The 18,119-nt window shown below is 46.6% G+C and overlaps 3 protein-coding genes across 8 annotated transcripts in view; 2 read left to right on the plus strand and 1 right to left on the minus strand.

Moving 5' to 3' along the window:
- Nucleotides 1-917: 917 nt before the first annotated feature.
- Nucleotides 918-9,967, plus strand: LOC105561585 (adenosine receptor A2b-like). Of its 2 annotated transcripts, none has more exons than XM_012011684.1 (4): nt 918-2,911; nt 6,830-7,041; nt 7,146-7,676; nt 8,647-9,967. In XM_012011684.1, exons 1-4 carry the CDS (start codon nt 2,458-2,460, stop codon nt 9,070-9,072), a joined length of 1,623 nt encoding a protein of 540 aa, XP_011867074.1. In that variant the 5' UTR covers nt 918-2,457; the 3' UTR covers nt 9,073-9,967. The 2 variants fall into 2 exon arrangements, with proteins under 2 accessions (XP_011867074.1, XP_011867075.1); XM_012011685.1 differs by having other exon boundaries at nt 7,152-7,676.
- A 1,658-nt stretch (nt 9,968-11,625) lies between these two features.
- On the plus strand, nt 11,626-13,740 carry LOC105561587 (probable DNA replication complex GINS protein PSF2). Its single transcript, XM_012011691.1, has 4 exons — nt 11,626-12,021; nt 12,192-12,300; nt 12,382-12,543; nt 12,698-13,740. The coding sequence occupies exons 1-4, from the start codon at nt 11,777-11,779 to the stop codon at nt 12,743-12,745; spliced, it is 564 nt and encodes a 187-aa protein (XP_011867081.1). The 5' UTR covers nt 11,626-11,776; the 3' UTR covers nt 12,746-13,740.
- LOC105561586 (TNF receptor-associated factor 4) overlaps nt 13,512-18,119 on the minus strand; it is an 18,400-nt gene continuing 13,792 nt past the window's right edge. For all 5 annotated transcript variants that reach the window (XM_012011687.1, XM_012011690.1, XM_012011689.1 and 2 more), the window contains 5 exons: nt 17,048-17,152; nt 16,795-16,956; nt 16,248-16,565; nt 15,499-15,759; nt 13,512-14,721 (listed from right to left, as the gene is read on the minus strand). In XM_012011687.1, the coding sequence (XP_011867077.1) occupies nt 14,368-14,721; nt 15,499-15,759; nt 16,248-16,565; nt 16,795-16,956; nt 17,048-17,152 (1,200 nt within the window). In that variant the 3' untranslated portion in view covers nt 13,512-14,367. The remainder of the gene's footprint in view (nt 14,722-15,498; nt 15,760-16,247; nt 16,566-16,794; nt 16,957-17,047; nt 17,153-18,119) is intronic.

The following is an 18,119-nucleotide window of genomic DNA, read 5'->3' on the forward strand; positions in this document are numbered from 1 at the left end:
CAAGCTCGAGATGATCTCGAACATCTCGAGATGACGTCCGCCATAAGGAAGCCCGAAGTTACGATGAGGCAAGAGCCGATGTTTTCAAGAGTCTCTCTTTTTCCAGAGCTAATTTCCCTCGTTGTCAACTCGAATCGCGCTTCTGCAAGCCGCTCGTACGCGCGGGAATAATAGCCCGCGTTAGATAGAGTAGTATTTCGCAAGCCACATTGTGCTGATTGTACCCTATTAGGGGGCCGCTATCGGCCCGCAGTGGTCCGCGTTTTTCTCGCTGCACGACGGCCCGAAGATATAACTACACAAATGAACGGATGTCTGATTGCGCCCCACTCTCTTCCCCGCCAAGTCAGGCCGCCACACGCGACGTTCAGTACCGGACGTGGCTGCCTGAATTTCGTATTACATCGATGCCAAACGCGAACCGAACGTCGTGTACTTATCAAGGCGACAAGGCGCGAATAGGATTGGGCCGTTGAATCAGGTGCCGAGTGCGCGCGGTAATGCCCGCGGGAATCGTGAACGGCGTACGAACGGGCGAATTGGTGGACTCGCGGGATCCGCGTGGACCGGGCTCACGTGCTCCCTGCTCGCGCTCGGTTGCATTTGGCAGCGAAACAATTACGACATTACGACGCGGGGTCTCTCGCGAGAAGACGAACGGGGAAGGAGGAGTGTCACGCGCGGAAGAGCGAGAAGGCGCGCGTGACACGAATATCCGCGGCGGGCGATAAGCTCCCGCGATATATATCGACGGCTGCCGAGGTCAAGCGCGCCGAGCACGTGAAATAGGCAACCGGTAACCGTGTGACGCGTCGCGTAAATGCGAGGCGCATTCGTCGCATCCATCCACGTCTGTCACGGTCCGCCGCCGCCGCCGCCGCCTCCGCCGCCATCGAGTCCAAGTCGAGCCAAGTCAAGCGACCCTTCCGGCCCGGCGTTGTCGACCTTCCGAAGGCGGAAGGAAGAGGCGCGAAGCGGTACCGGCCGCAGGAGAGATTCCACCTCCACCTCCGTCGCGTGCTCCACTGTCACCGAGAAGAGAGCACCTCGGCCGAAGCCTCAGTTACACGCCACGGGGTTGCGAAGGCGGACGCGCTCGCTCCATCCTCTTCGGCCGCGCCGCGGAGGACGAGACCTCCCCCGCTCTCGTTTCGTGCACGTCCTTTCGCGCCCATTAAGTCCCCGGGCTAATTAATCGGAGAAATAAATATTTGCCCGTGACGACACGCCGCGTACGGTGCCGGTCGATCGATCTCCCTCTCTATCTTCCCCGTCCGAGGGGGTTCGGACTCTTCACGCGAGTTTTCCCGCCCTTTCGATGACGCACGCACGCGGGTGACGCCGTTCGGTTTGTTAATTAACCGGACCAGCGTGGACCACCACCGGTGACCAGCGAGCGGCTGGATTTCTCACGAATCTCCCCCCCCGCGATCGACGGCGAGGCTGTCCAGGTGCTCCCACGTGTGCGCTCGCGGTTCAAGGACGTCGGCAAATGGACAATCGATTGATATCGATAAGGATAACGGCGATAGCGCGAGGCCGGCACGAGCGCGAAACTATAAGTCTCGGCTTCCGCGCCTCGTTTCGCCGGCGACTCGCGTGACACGCAGGCTCTAGTAGATGATACCGCGCGGAGATCGTCTCACGCGCTCGCGTAATTCGGACTCCGGATGAGTAATGGACGGGAAACGCGACGCTAACGTATCACGCGACGAGTGAGCGACCGAACGACCGATCGATTGTTCGTTCCTTCGTTCGTCCTTCAGGACGAACAGACGGAAGGACGCAGCGCGCGAGACCTGGGACATCCGTTCGGGAAGAAGATTCGTAAGGAAAAGGGAAACGGGACACCGCAACGGTTCGACCGACCCGGCGAGGAGGAAGAGACGTCGCGCGAGTTTTATGCGCGAGGCTGAAAGGTTTCTCGGGTGGCGATCCGTGGAAACGGAAACCGAGACATCCGCCACGGACGAGCCCGACACAGCTGCAGCTGAAGGGAACGAGACTCGGGGTGACAAAAATCGATCTTCAACATTCGAACGCGAGCGAGAGGGAGATCGACGGCGGAAGCGACGAGTCTGATTCAACGATACGATCCTCGACGCGAGAATAGAAGCGTGCGCGAATCTAGAACGTAAAAATAGAAACGCGGACATTTATCTAGCGAGACTTCCGATTTCTCTGCCCTCGGCACGTGTGGCCCAGCGCCGTCGCGCCACTAAATATTCGACGGGGATATTAATAATCGCCAGTGGGACTCGCAAGAGAATATCGGACCTCCTCGGGGCAGCGATGACTGTCGCCCGTATCGCCGGCGAGTATCGCGACGTCACGATTGCCCCGATCGATCCCGCGGCGCGGTGCTGCGGCGTGCCTCCTCGCGATCGCGAGGGACCGACGAGGATCGCGCGCCGCCGACGGCGCGAATAAAGAGGATCTCATCTATCCCCCCCTTCGATGGTCGTCGCGATGGGATTCCCGGCGAACGCGAGCGAGCCGCCGTTCGACTACCTGGACCGCGCCGGGCCGACGAACGCGTCGTCCGTGAGCGTGGGGCTGAACGTTCCGTACACCGTCTGCGAGATCCTGGTCGCGATCTGCGCCGTCTTCGGCAACGGCCTGGTGATCGTCGTCTTCAGCAAGGAGCGGAAGCTACGCCGGCGCACCAACTACTACATCGTCTCGCTGGCCACGGCCGATCTCCTGGTCGGGCTGTTCGCGATCCCGTTCGCGATCCTCGCGAGCATCGGCCTGCCGACGAATCTGCACGCCTGCCTGTTCACCGTCTCGGTCCTCGTCGTCCTCTGCACCATCAGCATCTTCTGCCTGGTGGCGGTGTCCGTCGACCGTTACTGGGCGATACTGTATCCCATGGGATACTCGCGCACCGTGCGCACCAAAACTGCCATAGGTGAGCGACGAGCCACCCCTTCGCCGCCGCGCCGCGGCCGGCGTCGTTAATTTCGATACTCGATACCGGGCGCTCCTCCCGCGGGGAGGATTGATCGCCGCGATCTTTTGGGAGGTGACCAGCCCACGCTGGTCCGAGTTGACACCACACGCACACGATTACGCATTGCACGCACGTACAGTGATGGACACGGTGGTTGCGACACTTTTTTTTTTTTAATAACGTAAGGGTTGCGTTCGGAAATCTTCTTCTCCGAGGAATATTTTACTCGAAGGCCATTCCGAAACCATTTTGAGCTGTTTCGATCTATTTCTCGGGTAAAATATTCCTCGGAGAAAATGTTTTGGAACGTAAATCTGAATCCAAATGCGCGTTCCTAAACTCGTGTAGAAAAAAAAGTGTTACAACTATTCTGCCCAGCACTGTACACTTTCGTACTTCGCATTGCCATTACTGTACTCTGAAGTTCTTGAGCCTGGCATTGGTCCTATCAAGACCGCTCGAGGTCCTGAGCGACGTTACAATCACGCAAGAAGAAGAAGAAGAAAAAGAAGAAGAAGATATCGGGCGCTCGGTGTTTAGAGTCGAGATTAACGATAACCCAAGCCGCACGTTGATTCACAAAATGATCCAAGATCGCTCCTGCTCCCGCGAGATGCGCCGATTGATCTCGATCAATTTAGGGCCAGTTTCACGAACATTGACTGCTGACAGGAGGTTAATCGATTCGCTGTCTCTTCCTAGAGAATATAGAAAAAAAATACGTGGTCGACTAATCTCTGGTTAACGCAATTAACCAATGTTTGTGAAACTGGTCCTTAACGCAGTTAGACGAATCGATCTCTCTCGCGGCCTTTTTCGCTATAGGTTTCTCATTTAACAAGCCTGTACTTGAGCGTGATTGAAATTGCCAACGATTCGAATCGAGTAAATCGCAGCTCTGACAATTTGGCGCTCGTTACGTGGAATATGATCGGATATTATGGGCGGTATTCATAGTTAGATTTTATATTTAAGATCATCTTCAGATTCTCCGTAGCCAATGAAATGTTCCATACAGTACAAAGGGTGAAAATTTATTCCATCGAGAATAGAGTCCCTACAATCAGAGTCTGGCCAAGTTCTCGCACAAATTCTTCGGAAGAGAAAGATGTGCATTCCTTATTTCTATCTCTTTCTTTCACCTTCCTTCTCTTTCTTTCGGGAGTCGCCAGAAATAGAAGGACCAATCAGAAGTTGCCGTATGTTGGCCAGACTCTGATTACAGGGACTCTAATCGAGATTAGTTGCGAGCGTTGATACGATTAATCCTAGGTACCTCGTAGACACTCGGATACAATTTCCAGTGGCAGCTGATTGATGCGATGAAAGCGTGTAACGGGCAAGTACGCCTCCCCGGGCCATTCAAGTAATAGAAATTACGAGTTAGACGCGTGTTTGGCACTTAGCCGCTCAATTGCGGACTCGTTTGGCCAAGGGCCGGCCACAAAGAAAGCCCCGGCCGGTCTTTAGGTGCGTTATTAGCTACGTTGGCGACGTTGACGAAAGGGATGGGGCAGGGCGCCGGTGGTCCGACGCGAGATTCGAGCCCTGATTTTCAGGGCGCACGTGTGCACGCGGTAGGGACGCAGATCTACGCGGGCCAATATAATTACGTAGCGCTGCTCGCGTAATCCGCCATCCCGGTTTCCGTGCTAAGTCGCCTCGCATGACGCTGCGTCGCGCGTTCATTAAGCGCGGACGCACACGCCAATTAGCGCGAACGTGCAAAACAATCGTGAAATTGCATCGCGTGTTTCTTAAGATAATCGCAAAATCCTCGGGGTGTCTCCCTCCCCCACCGTCCCCGGGTCCTGTTCCGCGGAGCTCCGTGTCCGCGCACGGACGGGATTAACTGAATTTGAGGTAGTTTGGGAAGACACGCGCTTCGAAATGATCGGAGAAGGTGGAATCAACGAGATCGTAACTTTGTTTCGATGCTGAAAGCTGGTGGCAAAGGTGGATGATTCTACATTTTTGCACGGAGAGAATTTTCCCTTCAAATTTATCCTGAAAAATCACGTGATCGCGGGACAACGTGGCATTTCGAGGGACTTTATGAAATTTTGTCATACAGTTTACTAGTAAAATGTACGATAAAAAAACTCGTAAAATTCTTCGAAGTGCCACGTTGTCCGATTACACGATCTTAGTAAATTTTACGAGAAAATTTCTCTCCGCGTATACGGTTCCTGCAGATAATTCTATGCTCATCGCGGCGTTCTTCGACAGAGTGAAACTTATTCCCGGGAGATCGTACTTTATCTCGAGATGAATTTCTACTCTATCGAGCGCTCGACAGCCGAAGTAATAAATTACTAGAAATTCGGTTGACACGTTACGAAATCTCTCGGCACCGGTCCAAAGGGTTCAAGAATGAAAATAAAACGCACAGGCACTTCTACTATTTTTTCACTCTAAATCCAACAATCCGTCTTTCGGGATCCAATGATAAACGCAAAGTTCGTCAGCGCGTCGCGTTGCCACCGGATGTTTCGAGACGAGGGATAAGTATAAAATTCGTCACGGAGCGCGCGAAGCTCCTCGAGGCATTTCGAGACGTCAGGGCCTGCATATTGCCACCTGATAACGCGCATTTCCCAGCGGAGCGCCGCTTTCCACGAATGACGAACGAATCGATAAGAAACCGCGCGTCCATCCATGTTTCTGCGGGTGTACGCTGTATACACGCGTATAAAAATTGCCTCGTCGATATGGAAGCCGAAGCGAGCTCGAGAAGCCGCGAATCGCGATGAATGACCGATACGTAACGAACGGATGCGCGCGAACGAGTTATTATTCGAATCAACCAAGCGTGTACGCGTGCGGCCGTCGCGACGACGCGACGACGACGCGCCGCGTCGAGCCGCTGACGGTGAGGCGATCGATGGCGATTCAAAGGGAATTCTCTCACCCTGAAAGAAAACGGATCGACATACAGTTCCGACTTGGAACTGACGACTAACGACTCATTGTAGACCAGGACACCTGTCATGGAGTTGTTCAGAATGGATTCCGATCGGGATTGTTCAATTATTCTCTAAATTCCTATTGCGCCTTCCCGGGAAAAAGGGCATAAGTTCGATCGGAATCAATTCCAAACATTTTCATGCTGGGTGACTGCCCACATAGAAATTGGCATCCAGTGGATATCCATGAAACCTCCATAACTCCATGGGACATCTATCTCCATGGTGGAAGTCAGATAGGCATCTATTAGAGACCCGTGAAACCTCCGTATCTCCATGGACATCTATCTCTATAGTAGAAGTCAGATACACGTCCATTAGAGATCCATGAAACCTCCATAGCTCCATGGATATCCATCTGTATGGTGGAAGTTAGACGTCCATTAGAGATCCATTAAGAGATCTCTAGTGGATATGTATCTGATTTCCACTGTGAAGAGAGACCTCCATTCTATGAATATCTAACTCCATGGTGTCACCCAATTTGACTACTGAGGCATGAACACGCACCGGCATAAATGCTGTCCCTATCCTTATGAGGTGCACGCACACAACTAGAGTCCCTGTAGTTGTGTGCGTGCACCTTACAAGGATAGGGACAGCATTTATGCCGGTGCGTGTACATGCCCGCCTAGAGTGTAGGGAGGTCCAGGTTCAAACCCTGGCTGAGGGTAATACTTTTCGCAATAAATTTTCTGTATTATTAAAAATGCCAGATATGGCCAAGATAACACTGACGTTGTGTCTTGGAAATGTTCGGAATGGATTCCGGATCGGGGAATTATTCCGTTTCCCCTGGAAAACACAACAGAAATCTAGGACACAATTGAACAATTCCGATCGGAATCAATTCCGAACAACTTTCCGCGATACGTGCGCAGGTTTGACGGAAAGGACGATCGGTTCGCAGGTATAATATGCGTGTGCTGGGTAGCGGGCACCCTGGTGGGCTTCCTGCCGCTCTTCGGCTGGAACGCCGGCGAGACGAGCGACCACAGATGCATGTTCATGGACGTCATGGACTACGATTACCTCGTGTTCCTGTACTTCGCCACGATCATCTTCCCCGCCCTGCTGATCGCGGCCTTCTACGCCCACATATACCGGGTAATCGTGAAACAGGTCAGTCGAGCATGAGAGAGACAGAGAGAGATTCCGGATGGCGAGGGGTGGCCGCGCGGAGAAAGAAGAATAGCCAAAGAGTGTAACGGATACGACGGTTCTAGCTACAGCAAATCGTCACGATGGACCCCAGCGAACCAGGGGGCGGCGGTACCGTTCGCCGTCTCGGTGTCCTCCGTATCGGCGGCCGCCTGGGCGGTAATTATCACCAGACGACCGGGACGATGCTGCGCTGTCTTGGCGCGGCGCGCAAACGGGAGGTCAAGGCCACGCAGAATCTCTCCCGCATCGTCGTCTTCTTCATCGTCTGCTGGTTCCCGCTGTACACGATAAACTGCGTGATTGCCTTCTGCCCGGAGTGCCAAGTGAACGACTTCTTCATGAAATTCTGCATCATCCTCTCGCATCTCAACTCGGTCGGCAATCCCCTCCTCTACGCCTACCACCTCAAGGACTTTCGCATCGCCCTCAAGAACTTTGTCTGGCGATTGCTCTTCCCGCACAGCGACGTCAAGTCCAGCGTGATCAGCGTAATCCACGATCGGGGCTCCCTCGTTGGTTCGCAGAGGCAGCTTCAGAGGCGATTCAGCGGCTTCGATCAGCCGAGGAGTCAGAGGCCGAGCCTGCTACGCCAGGTACGTCGATATTTAATCTGCTTCCCAGTAAACACACACACACACACACGAGTAACATTGTTCAGCAGGAAATTATAATATTCATGTTATGTAACTGTTACTTTGGTGTTCGCTGAGTTAAAAGTTCTGTAAACATTTCATCGAACGCAAGAAATGCGGAAGAATTCATTTTCCTGCATATCTTATTCCTAAGCAAGAAATTAAATCTATTCCGATTTAAGGATCAACGAACAGAGATCAACTTTTCAGAAAATTGCTATTCTATTCTTCTATTATTCTTCCTTTTCGTTTTGGTACTTTAGTTATATCGTCTTCGTATCTTCTTCGCTACAAAAGGTAAACTGCATAATGTTATCGTCTTAACTGCGTGTTGAAGAACTAAAGATAAATACACATATGTATGAACTTTGGAAAAGAACTATTGTTAGTAAGAGATTTACTACATGGAGAGAATTTTCTTTTAAAATTTATCCCGAAAATTGTGTTATCCTGGGACAACACGGCATTTCGAAGAATTTTATGACTTTCTTGACATTTTACCGTACATTCCACTAATAATTATACTCAAAAGCCTGTGTCCACGGAATAGCTGCCGGAATAGTTGGTTGACTACGCATTTCTCAGAACTAGAACTTGGACCAAGTTCTAGCATCGTGAACACAGGCTTTTACAATTAGTATACATTGTACTAGTAAAATGTGCGGGGAAAATTTCAAAATACTCTCATAAAGTTCTTCAAAATGCCATGTCGTCCCACGATCACATGATTTGCAGGGTAAATTTTAAGAGAACATTCTCCCCGTGTACAGTAACGTGGTAGCCAAATGATCCAAGGTACGGGAGATTAAGTTTATTTTAACACCGGAAATGTAATCGGATCTATTTAAATTACTAAATGATTCTATTCCGCGCAACCTTGCTCGATTAAAACTTGTTTTTGTCTTATTCGCAACTATTGGTCACCTTGTAGGTGATCGATGGGAGCAGAAAGATGGACGGCGCGTATTTCGAAAGGCGCGTTTCGTCGATTCGGACGAAAGAGACGAAAAACGAGCGCCAAAATGCCACGGATGTCTGCACCGCGGTCGGAAGTCCGGTTCTGATGAGCAACTCCGCGCCGGCGACGAACAGACGGACGAGCGAGGAGGAATTGGCCAGCGACGGCGACATCGTCGACCGCAACGACGATGCGATCGACCGCGAGGTTTCCTCTTCGATGGAACTGCAAACGTACAAGTCGCTCGCGCCGCTGCTGCCCGCGGAGGAGGACCGCGTCGAGGAAACGCCACCCGCGTCGATCTTCGTGATCGAGGCCGACGTGGTGAATCACGTCTCACCCGATCGTCTCCTCGTCCTGGAGGAATCTCGGGATAGAATTGACGTTGCGGGCGGCTAATAGAGCAACCGCGAGAGAGGTGAACTGGACATTCTTTAGCAAACGGGACACTATAGGAAATTTGCATTTATTTATCAAAATCTCTCGGTGTGCCGATTTAATTTATCGTCAGTCACTCGGCGAGCGCGCCGTATGGCTCGCGTCATACGTGTTTTAGCGCTTAAATGAATCACATTAAAATGTATTACGCTGAAACGGATCAAGCAGCGATCTGCTAGATCCTCGTAAAGACAAAGACAAAGACGGAGTGCGTGGAACGTCCGACTTTCTTTTTTTACCATGTATTGTAAATAAAGCCTAGACTAGAGTAGGGCAAATATTGAGACAGTCGCGAGGACACCTGAGGAGAAGGACCGTGTTCTCCGCGAGGACAATGCCGCATCGTGTGCGGCGATTCGTGCAAGATTGCCGAGTGCTAAGTATACCGACGCGGGGGACAATATACTTAATGTTGCACAGCAGAACAGTGCACGTTGTGATTGTGTATGTGTGTGTGTGTGTCTACGCGTGCCTGCGTGTTCTCGTAGAACATTTGCACGACGCTTGTGCAATACTCCGTATATCGTATGATTGGCATAACTAGACGACCGTCGCGCGCCATTCCTCCCGCGTTTCCTCTTCATACTCTTTAAGCTAGCGCCACACTATTCGCGATTCGTATAATTGTCAATAGTGTGGAGGAAAAATTGGAAAAATTTCGCCATTCGCAGAGATTCGCTAGCCGAGCGATGTTTTGAGGAAAATAGTGGTTGTTTGACTAATATTGAAAACTTGACTAATTGTAGACTTATGATACAAGTCCTGTAACAGGCAGAAGTTCAAAGTTGTCGAAGTTAACACGAACGAAACGACAAATAACAAATTACGAATGATAAACGACGCGGAGAGAATTCTTTTTAATTTATCCTGAAAATATTGTAATCGTGGAACAACACGGCATTCCAAAGAATTTTATGAGGGTTTTGAGAAATTTTACCGTACGTTTCAATAGCGATTTTACTTAATATACATTTTACTAGTAACACGATTACACGATTTTCTATAGTGTGGTAAGTAATAATGAAAGTCCAGCGAATTTCTGCGACTCACGAATCGCGAATCGCGCATTACGAATTGCGCATTGTGTGGCGCTAGCTTTACACGCCAGAGCTACTATTCGCCGGTTACTGAAGTGATATTTTAGCCGGCAAGAATATCGCGGCCCAAAAAATAATCGACCGTCATTAAAAGTTAGCAAAGTTCAGCAAACCGGTTCCTCCAGAAATGATAAATAGATAACAAGAATTTTAGTCACCGACCACTTTCGGCCGAACTTTGCCCTAACAGAATACCGGCTCGTGTCCAATTGAATTTTTCACGGACAAGAAAATTCGAGGAATCTTTGTCGAATACGTTTATTGTTATATCAAACGATTTAAACGCGCGCCTTTTTCTCTTCGCGAAATGCGGGCGGTACAAGTTTATGGTTAATTGTCAATAGAAACCGCGAGGTCTTGTTAAATTAACAAATATTATACGAACATGAACGCGTCGGTATAGTTATTCTAATACTCAACATCGCTCTCTTTCTTTCATCTTTCGCACTTATTTATTTTAGCGTCGATTGTATTAAATCTCAGAAAATTATTTGTGCCATTTTCGATTGAGAACTTCGATCAATCGAATTCTAGGTTCTACAAAATGTTCGAACATCTCGTCGTAACGATTATTATATTAAAGAAACGATTATTATATAAAAAATAAGATCGGTTGAAAAAGATGTTTATGTGTGCGCGTGTGTAATGACGCGTGTGAACTTTTAGCGTACAATAAATACCCTGTGTACCGGGCCATAACGAGTGAACAAAATCTATGTCATTAAAGCTTCGCGCGTGTAATCCATATTGTGCATTCGATGCTTCATTATTGTCACCTAAATTATATTGTAGGACGCCTCGGCAACAATTTAACATCTTCCACGTAACTTTCCACAATTTCTATATAAATTTCAGAACTTTGTTAGCACAATTTTATAACTTTTTATAAAGTTTCTCAGATTTTTTATATTAATATTTAATGAAAACATTTTTCACAGATGCTGAGAAAGTCTTTTCTAAACTTTTTTCATTGTAATGTAATTTCAGGAATATTTCTCACCCTGTAATTACCGATGAAAATTTATTGTTAAAAAAATCTCCTTAGGCTTCAGGTATTTTTCAGAAATCTTCCTAAACTCAAAGTACGAGAAAAACATTCTTAAACACGCCCAGACAATTTTCTTCACCAAGGTATACTCTCGTTTATATCCTTTCCGGCCTATTCGACATCGATTGACATCATTTCTCGCTGGGAAGTGACACATTAATACGTTCCTGCGTCCCAGCCAAAATATTCGCGATCTGCGCCCGATCGGGTACAAGATGTTAATTAAAAAAAAAGAAAAGAAAGTATCGTCATCGATAAATTTCGCGCGCAAGAGTCCACGACACGTGCCGCGCACCCGACACATTCAAGATGCAACAAGTGGCGGGAAAACATGGCGGCGGCCACGGTAACGCGTTTCCCGCCTTTTTCGATTTGCCGTGCCGGGGGTCGCCGGGGAGCACGTTGGAGTCGGTGCGTCGGGCTGGAGACGCTGGAGTCGTTCGGGATGCGATTTGAGAGCGCCGAGACACGGCTCTAGGCGCGTCGACATCGAGAAACGATCGTTCTGAAACGAAGAAGCATGGAGCCGAGCGAGGTCGAGTTCCTCGGCGAGAAACAGCTGGTCAGCATAGTGCCGAACTTCAGCTCTGACGTCATATACCTGATCTCGGGCTCGGTGGGGCCGTTCCGCGCCGGTCTGCCGGTCAAGGTGCCGATCTGGCTCGCCGTGTGCCTGAAGCAGAAGCAGAAGTGCCGTATCGTCAGCCAGGAATGGATGGACATCGAGAGCCTGAACGAGAGGAAGGAGATGGAGAAGATATCCAAGTGAGTCCCGCCTCTGTCGGAATTGCTCGTCGCGTTGGCTGACGTGACACGTCTCGCGCTTCCCTGCGAATAATCCTCGCCCCCGAGTATCTCGACACACAAATTTCGTAGTACTTTAGCCGACTCGGTGTGGAAACGCCCGTTTACAATGTCACGTTGCAATGTTCCAGGCTGTTCACGGCGATGCCGAGCTGCCATTACATGGACGAGAGTCAGATCTTGCTGAACGTAGCGAACGGCGACATTCCTGACGTGGACGGAATAAGAATCGCCGTGAAGGTAGGTAGGACCGGCTGGATGTAGTATAAAAAGAGGAGGATACTTGTACGAAAGACTCATGTGCACGAATTTGCATCGTAGGACATCTGGGATATAAGAATGTCTAAATTGCGCACGTCCGTGGACGCTTTTGTGAAGAGCGAGGGAGTGCACGCGAGACTGGATCATCTGACCACGATGGAGATCAATGGAATACGTCCGTTGCTGCCACACGCATTAGACCAAATATTACGGCTACAGTCTGTAAGTACAGGTTTCCTGGTATGCCTATTTTCCTTGCGTACATGCGGGAACTCTTTGCCAGTTTTAGTGTCACTGTGTACAATTGTTGCTATAATTCATGTCGTATTGCGATGATTATTTTACGCACGGGCTCGTTTTCGTGATTGTTTCGCAGGCGAATACAGGAGAAACGAATTCCCAGCAAAGCAGTGGAAGTACGTAAAGAAAGTAACAACTATTACTCATTCGTTATTTATATTATTGTGATATTGTCAGTAGACGGATGTGAATATTTTTATAATCTTTATAGTTTAATTGTACAATTGGAAAAACCTTCATATCTGGTATTTTGTGTGTTGTACACACACACACACACATACATACATACATACATGTATGCAGAGCTTGGTGTCTTGAGTTAAATCTTCAATTTATTTAGTCAAGAGACACAGGCTGCGTTCGGGGAGACGCTATTAGCGCTGAAAACGTCAGTCTATCTTCGTTACTCACTATATGCCGAACGAAGATAGAAGAACGCTTTTAGCGCTAAAAGCACCGCTCCCCGAACGCACCTACAATTACATTCCTTGAATTTCTTTTGATTTTAGACACAGGAGACACGTATTGTTTTCCCAGTGAAAGATACAGATAGTATCTATGCATATCTGTATTTGTGTTGGAATCTTTAAAAGAAAGATACCAAGCTCTACGTATGTAGGGTAAGGTGACCAAATTCGGATCAACAATTTGATGAACCGCTAATAAGAGACGTGAAAACACGTCGATGCCTTTTGTGATATCGACAATATAGCATAAAGTTGTAAATATATAAAAGCGCAAGATTTAAGTGAATTACTTTAAAATGTCGCTTACTAGCGACTCATGAAATTGTTGGCCCGAATTTGATCACCTTACTCTGTCATTTCGTATTTCAATATTTAATCGTATTATAACATGTAGTACAGATGCAGGAAAGAAAGTAGACGATATTTTATATGTGAATATTATACAACACTTTTATTAGCCAGCTGATTTTCAAATTGTTACATACATTCACTAGCATATCTCGATCACATTTTCTCATTATTACTATATGTGATAAGTGCGTATTTACATTGGTGCATTTATCTCGATTGCTCTTCGTTGTCCATTATCGTATGGCATTCCGCGTTTATATTTACATTTGCTAAGCTTATAATACACACAGTTCCTTAGCAATCTTTGATTTTGTTCTCCTTAAAAGTAATCGTGCGATCGTAAGGCCACTCGTTAGAAAAATCGAGGCGATTTTTGAGAGTTCTATATCTTTGATTTCAAAAAATAGCTCAAGACACCTGCTCTTCTTCGTTGAATTTCTCGAAAATATATATATACAATTTTGTGCGAGAATTGTTAGAAAGACATCAAGTACTTGAAACATGTCGCATAATAATAAGTAGCAATCAATATTAAGTTCTCGCGTGCTTCGATTATACGCCACTGGAAGTAAAGAAATTACATAACGGTAAAATCTCTTGAGAGATCGAAGAGACAGGAAAAAGGAATTAGAAAATGGATAAAGTTAAATACATTCTGGCGTATTACGCATTTGGCAGTGTTAATAAATTAATTATAATTACCGGCAATATTTGCGGTGTAACACGAGTTAATAAGTGAAAAAACTGTTATGACGCAGGCGGGCGGCGGCATAGTTTCCCCAGTGCGTTTTCAGTCGATTTTAATTTGAACTACCGTGCATTATTTAAAACGACATAAGTACCATACATCCCGCTCAAGCGAGTACTCAAAAATATCACATAAGTCCGTTTTCCGAAATGTTTCTTCAGAATCGTTAACGCGTTCCCGTTAAACCGCTACGATTTTACTAGGATCCACTTTAACTCGAATAAACATGGTATCGTCTTTGACGAAGTGTCGTTTCTTCACCATCTCGTGGGAAACGAATCTCGGGAAGCCGAAACCAAGAGAATCCGGTTCGCGGCTCGGTCGCTGAAAGTTCTTCCAGGTCGGATCCGGTATGAAGCTTTCCACAATATTGCAGGCCTTTTCCGCGACGACCGTCTGATCGAACATCGTGAACGACACGCTGTGCGAGAATGGCCATCGCAAGAGCGCATCGTATTCGCCGGGTAGGATCTTTATGTATATCGAGATGTGACTGCCCTCTCCGGTCCCGTTCCCATTCAAGAAAATGGAAGCCTATGAAATTGAAAAATTCTCTTAGAAAATTAACGCTCGGCGTTTCATTTCCTACTCTCTAAAAGTCTATCGGTGGATTATCTTGTAAATGCACATCGGTGACTATTCACTGTTTTCAGTGATAATCCACTGATCGACTTTTAGAGAGTAGTTCCATTTATCTGGACAATACAAGTGCATGGAGAGAGATGTCCAATAGAGGCGTGGAAAATTCGCAAACAATCAAATTTAAGAAACATAGCTCCATACTCATTTAAGAGGTTTTCAACCACACTAAGGGCCAATCTCACAAACGTCGGTTAACTGTTAACCAGAGCTCAGTCAACTTCCTATCTTTTTCCATTTTATTATCTAAGAAGTGACAGAGAATCAATTGACCTTCGGTTAGCAGTTGACCGACGTGTGTGAAACTAGCTCTGAGAAATATCGAGTGACTACATTTTTTACTATTATGTATATCTTTTATAAGAGTTTCTATAATTAATACATTTAATTTAAGACTCTTATCTCATCAAATGCAGTCGTGCCGAATTTGGATGTTGAACATGTTATTTATTTTACAATATTTGATACAATTTTGACGTTCGAGAAACTCGTATATATCGTCACACATTAATATAAAATAATTGTAATTATAACATTACTCCTTAAACAGAATGTCACAATTTAGTTCCTTGTTAGGCTCTCCTTATTAGGACGCAGCGACAAGAGAGTGATCGAGCCGGAAGTTATAACTAAATTCGATCACTGATTTATACAGTATTCAATTGTACGCACCTGTAACTTGTATCCGTATTGACTAGTATAAAAAGGTGGACTGACAAGCTCCATTCCTTCCTTCGCTTTCGCTTCCGACATCTTGGCGGCATAGTCCGTGATCTTCCATATAAGCGTGCCCGTGTAATTTAACGACAGCTTGCTAATCGCCGATTTCAAGCTCGTTATTTGATGTTGCTGCTTCGTCACCAGGCTACACATGAGACTTAGGTGCATCTTTGCGGATTCCTCCAGATGTTTATCCAGCGAGAACCTATTTCCCTGTTACAGAAAGATCGTGGCGTTATACGGTTTTTAGACTAAAGTGAAAAATAACAGACAAGAAACTGGACCTCTCAATCAAACGTAAATAATTTAATAGAATTAAATTCTCAAAGATACAGGCAGTAAAAATTACAACGTTTCGTTGGACGCCGACCGATAATTTCTTTTTCGTAGTTTTCACTCTCGCGAGAGAAAAGCATGGGGGAAAAAAATTCGTACTCGAAAAGTGAAGGTATGGAAAGCGAATGTTTGTTTCAGTTCGTATAAGATATTCAGTTACCACTCTGGAGTGATGCTAGGATCATGGACGATGGCTAGGATACATGATATATATGAAAATAAAAATAAAAGGATATTCAAAATCGATCCCTCATTTCAGACATCGGGTATTCTATTTCGCAGAAATAAAACCTGTTTCAATACGTTTTAATTTATTTACCTTTTATGCAAGCGGATATAAGCTATAAGGTGCGAAAAAATAATACCTTGAAGCGGCAACCGGCGTCCTTGAACGTACAGGAAAGTAGATGTGTGGTGCAATGATCCTTCAGATGAACCTCGAGATCCTCCCGGGGCAGCACCGCGGTTTCGCAACGATGAGGGCATGCAACCGGGAATCGACCGCATTTCGCGTGATGAGCGCCGAGCGTATCGAAAACGAATTCTTTGTTACAGTAACGACAGGCGACTAGTCTCTTGGCGCACTCCCCCAGCTTGTGCTGGCCGAGGTGTCGTCTTTGCACCTTCATACCACACTTGTTCTCGCAATAAAGAGGCTCGTAACCGCATGTCCCCGTGTGTTTCTGCAAACATTGCGTTTTACAATCAGGTACTTTCTGGAACCAATCGTTCTTAACGACGCATCCCCAGTAGAAGTAACATAAGTTTCAAAGCCAAAATGCTAATAGAATTTTGTCAGTTATTTTACGCAAAGACAATTAAGAAAGAAACAGTTGACAAATAGACGACGGTAAAGTCTTTCGATCGTTGAATGCTTTGAGGTGTCACTAATTGTCGGAACCATTGTCGTACCTCTAAAGTGTGTCCGGTAAATTCTTTGGCACAAAAGTCGCAACGGGCCCTGCGCTGAGCGCAGGTGTACTTGAGATGATCCTCCATGAGTACACGAGGAATCATCGCCCCGCATTTATTGCCGCAAGGAACTGCATCGTGCTTACAGGTGTTCAGGTGTGCCTGTGATAAGAGCGACATTTAAATTTAGTCGGACCGTCGAGGCTCCTTCTCATTCGGTAATACCGATTAGCACTCTTTGCGATGACTTTACCTTCAGCTTCCTGAGTTCGTCCGACCATTTGCAACCGTCCTTGTGATGTATGCAATATACGATGGAACCCATTATTGCCTTTTCTGCCTCCGTGTCTTGGAAGTTCTGGAAAAGACCAAGACGAGGAAGATGTTATTTGCCTTGCGTCCGTTCGCCGTTTGTCGAAACATAAAGTGTGAAATCGTCGGTGCGCGTATACCGTAACCCGAAATGTGAACGTCTGGATCATTAATGGATCAAAATTCATAGTTCTCGGAGAATCCTTTTAGCAAAGTTCCGTTACCTCGTTTTCAGGGTCCTCTGATCTTTTTCCACGAAATACTTGCAATGGCGTATACTTGTAATTGTTATTCTTAAAATATGCCGAAACAATTCAAGTTCTCTCCATTCAATAAAGAAGAATAACGCACAATATATTGTATTTATAGAAATTATAATCGCAAATCCGTAAATTATCGCAGACTATTTCAACTTATAATTATTTAAAAACGATTCTATTCCAGCTGTTGAAACTGGAAGCTCCTTATTTTGAACGATTCGCCCGTGCAGCGTGTTTAAAGTTTAGTCCGATCCGTAATAACCAGTAAATTATTTTGCCACCGGTTGGGCTACTTTTCGGAATAGCGAAGTGGCAACGCGGGTTGGAAACGCCGTGGGAGATGCTGTCTCGTGCAGAGAACCATGTGGGTGGTGCAAGCCAGAAATATTTTAAACCCATTGTCGCGCTACTCGAGCGATTACATTATCAGCGTACGTACACATCCCGTTTTCAAACTTAATTCGGCAAATAAAGGCGAATAAAATATATATTTTGTTTTCGGTATCGTTAGACATAAAATAATATAATAACAATTTCCACTCAGAGTGATACGTAAAAATTTAGAAATTGATTACAATGGGTACAGTTTAATACGTTCGTTTGCTGTTTCGAATATTTTCGAGTGTTTAAAGAGGCGTGTAGAACGTAGGGAAAAAATATACCAATTATATCGGATTGATAGACGCGAGATCGTACAAGACAATTAACAATACGTCAACATGCATGTATATATCTGAGAACTTTAATAATATA

Source organism: Vollenhovia emeryi, unplaced genomic scaffold (genome assembly GCF_000949405.1).
Source record: "Vollenhovia emeryi isolate VEMERY1.0 unplaced genomic scaffold, V.emery_V1.0 DF939205.1, whole genome shotgun sequence".
NCBI lineage: Eukaryota > Metazoa > Arthropoda > Insecta > Hymenoptera > Formicidae > Vollenhovia > Vollenhovia emeryi.

What these genes read in the sequence shown, in the direction of transcription:
- LOC105561587 (XM_012011691.1), top strand. Translation starts at nt 11,777, where the DNA reads ATGGAGCCGAGCGAGGTCGAGTTCCTCGGCGAGAAACAGCTGGTCAGC. An exon ending in GAGATGGAGAAGATATCCAA is followed by an intron (nt 12,022 to 12,191) that starts GTGAGTCCCGCC and finishes GCAATGTTCCAG; the next exon opens with GCTGTTCACGGCGATGCCGA. An exon ending in GAATAAGAATCGCCGTGAAG is followed by an intron (nt 12,301 to 12,381) that starts GTAGGTAGGACC and finishes TTTGCATCGTAG; the next exon opens with GACATCTGGGATATAAGAAT.
- LOC105561585 (XM_012011684.1), top strand. Translation starts at nt 2,458, where the DNA reads ATGGTCGTCGCGATGGGATTCCCGGCGAACGCGAGCGAGCCGCCGTTC. An exon ending in GCGCACCAAAACTGCCATAG is followed by an intron (nt 2,912 to 6,829) that starts GTGAGCGACGAG and finishes ATCGGTTCGCAG; the next exon opens with GTATAATATGCGTGTGCTGG. An exon ending in GGCCGAGCCTGCTACGCCAG is followed by an intron (nt 7,677 to 8,646) that starts GTACGTCGATAT and finishes GTCACCTTGTAG; the next exon opens with GTGATCGATGGGAGCAGAAA.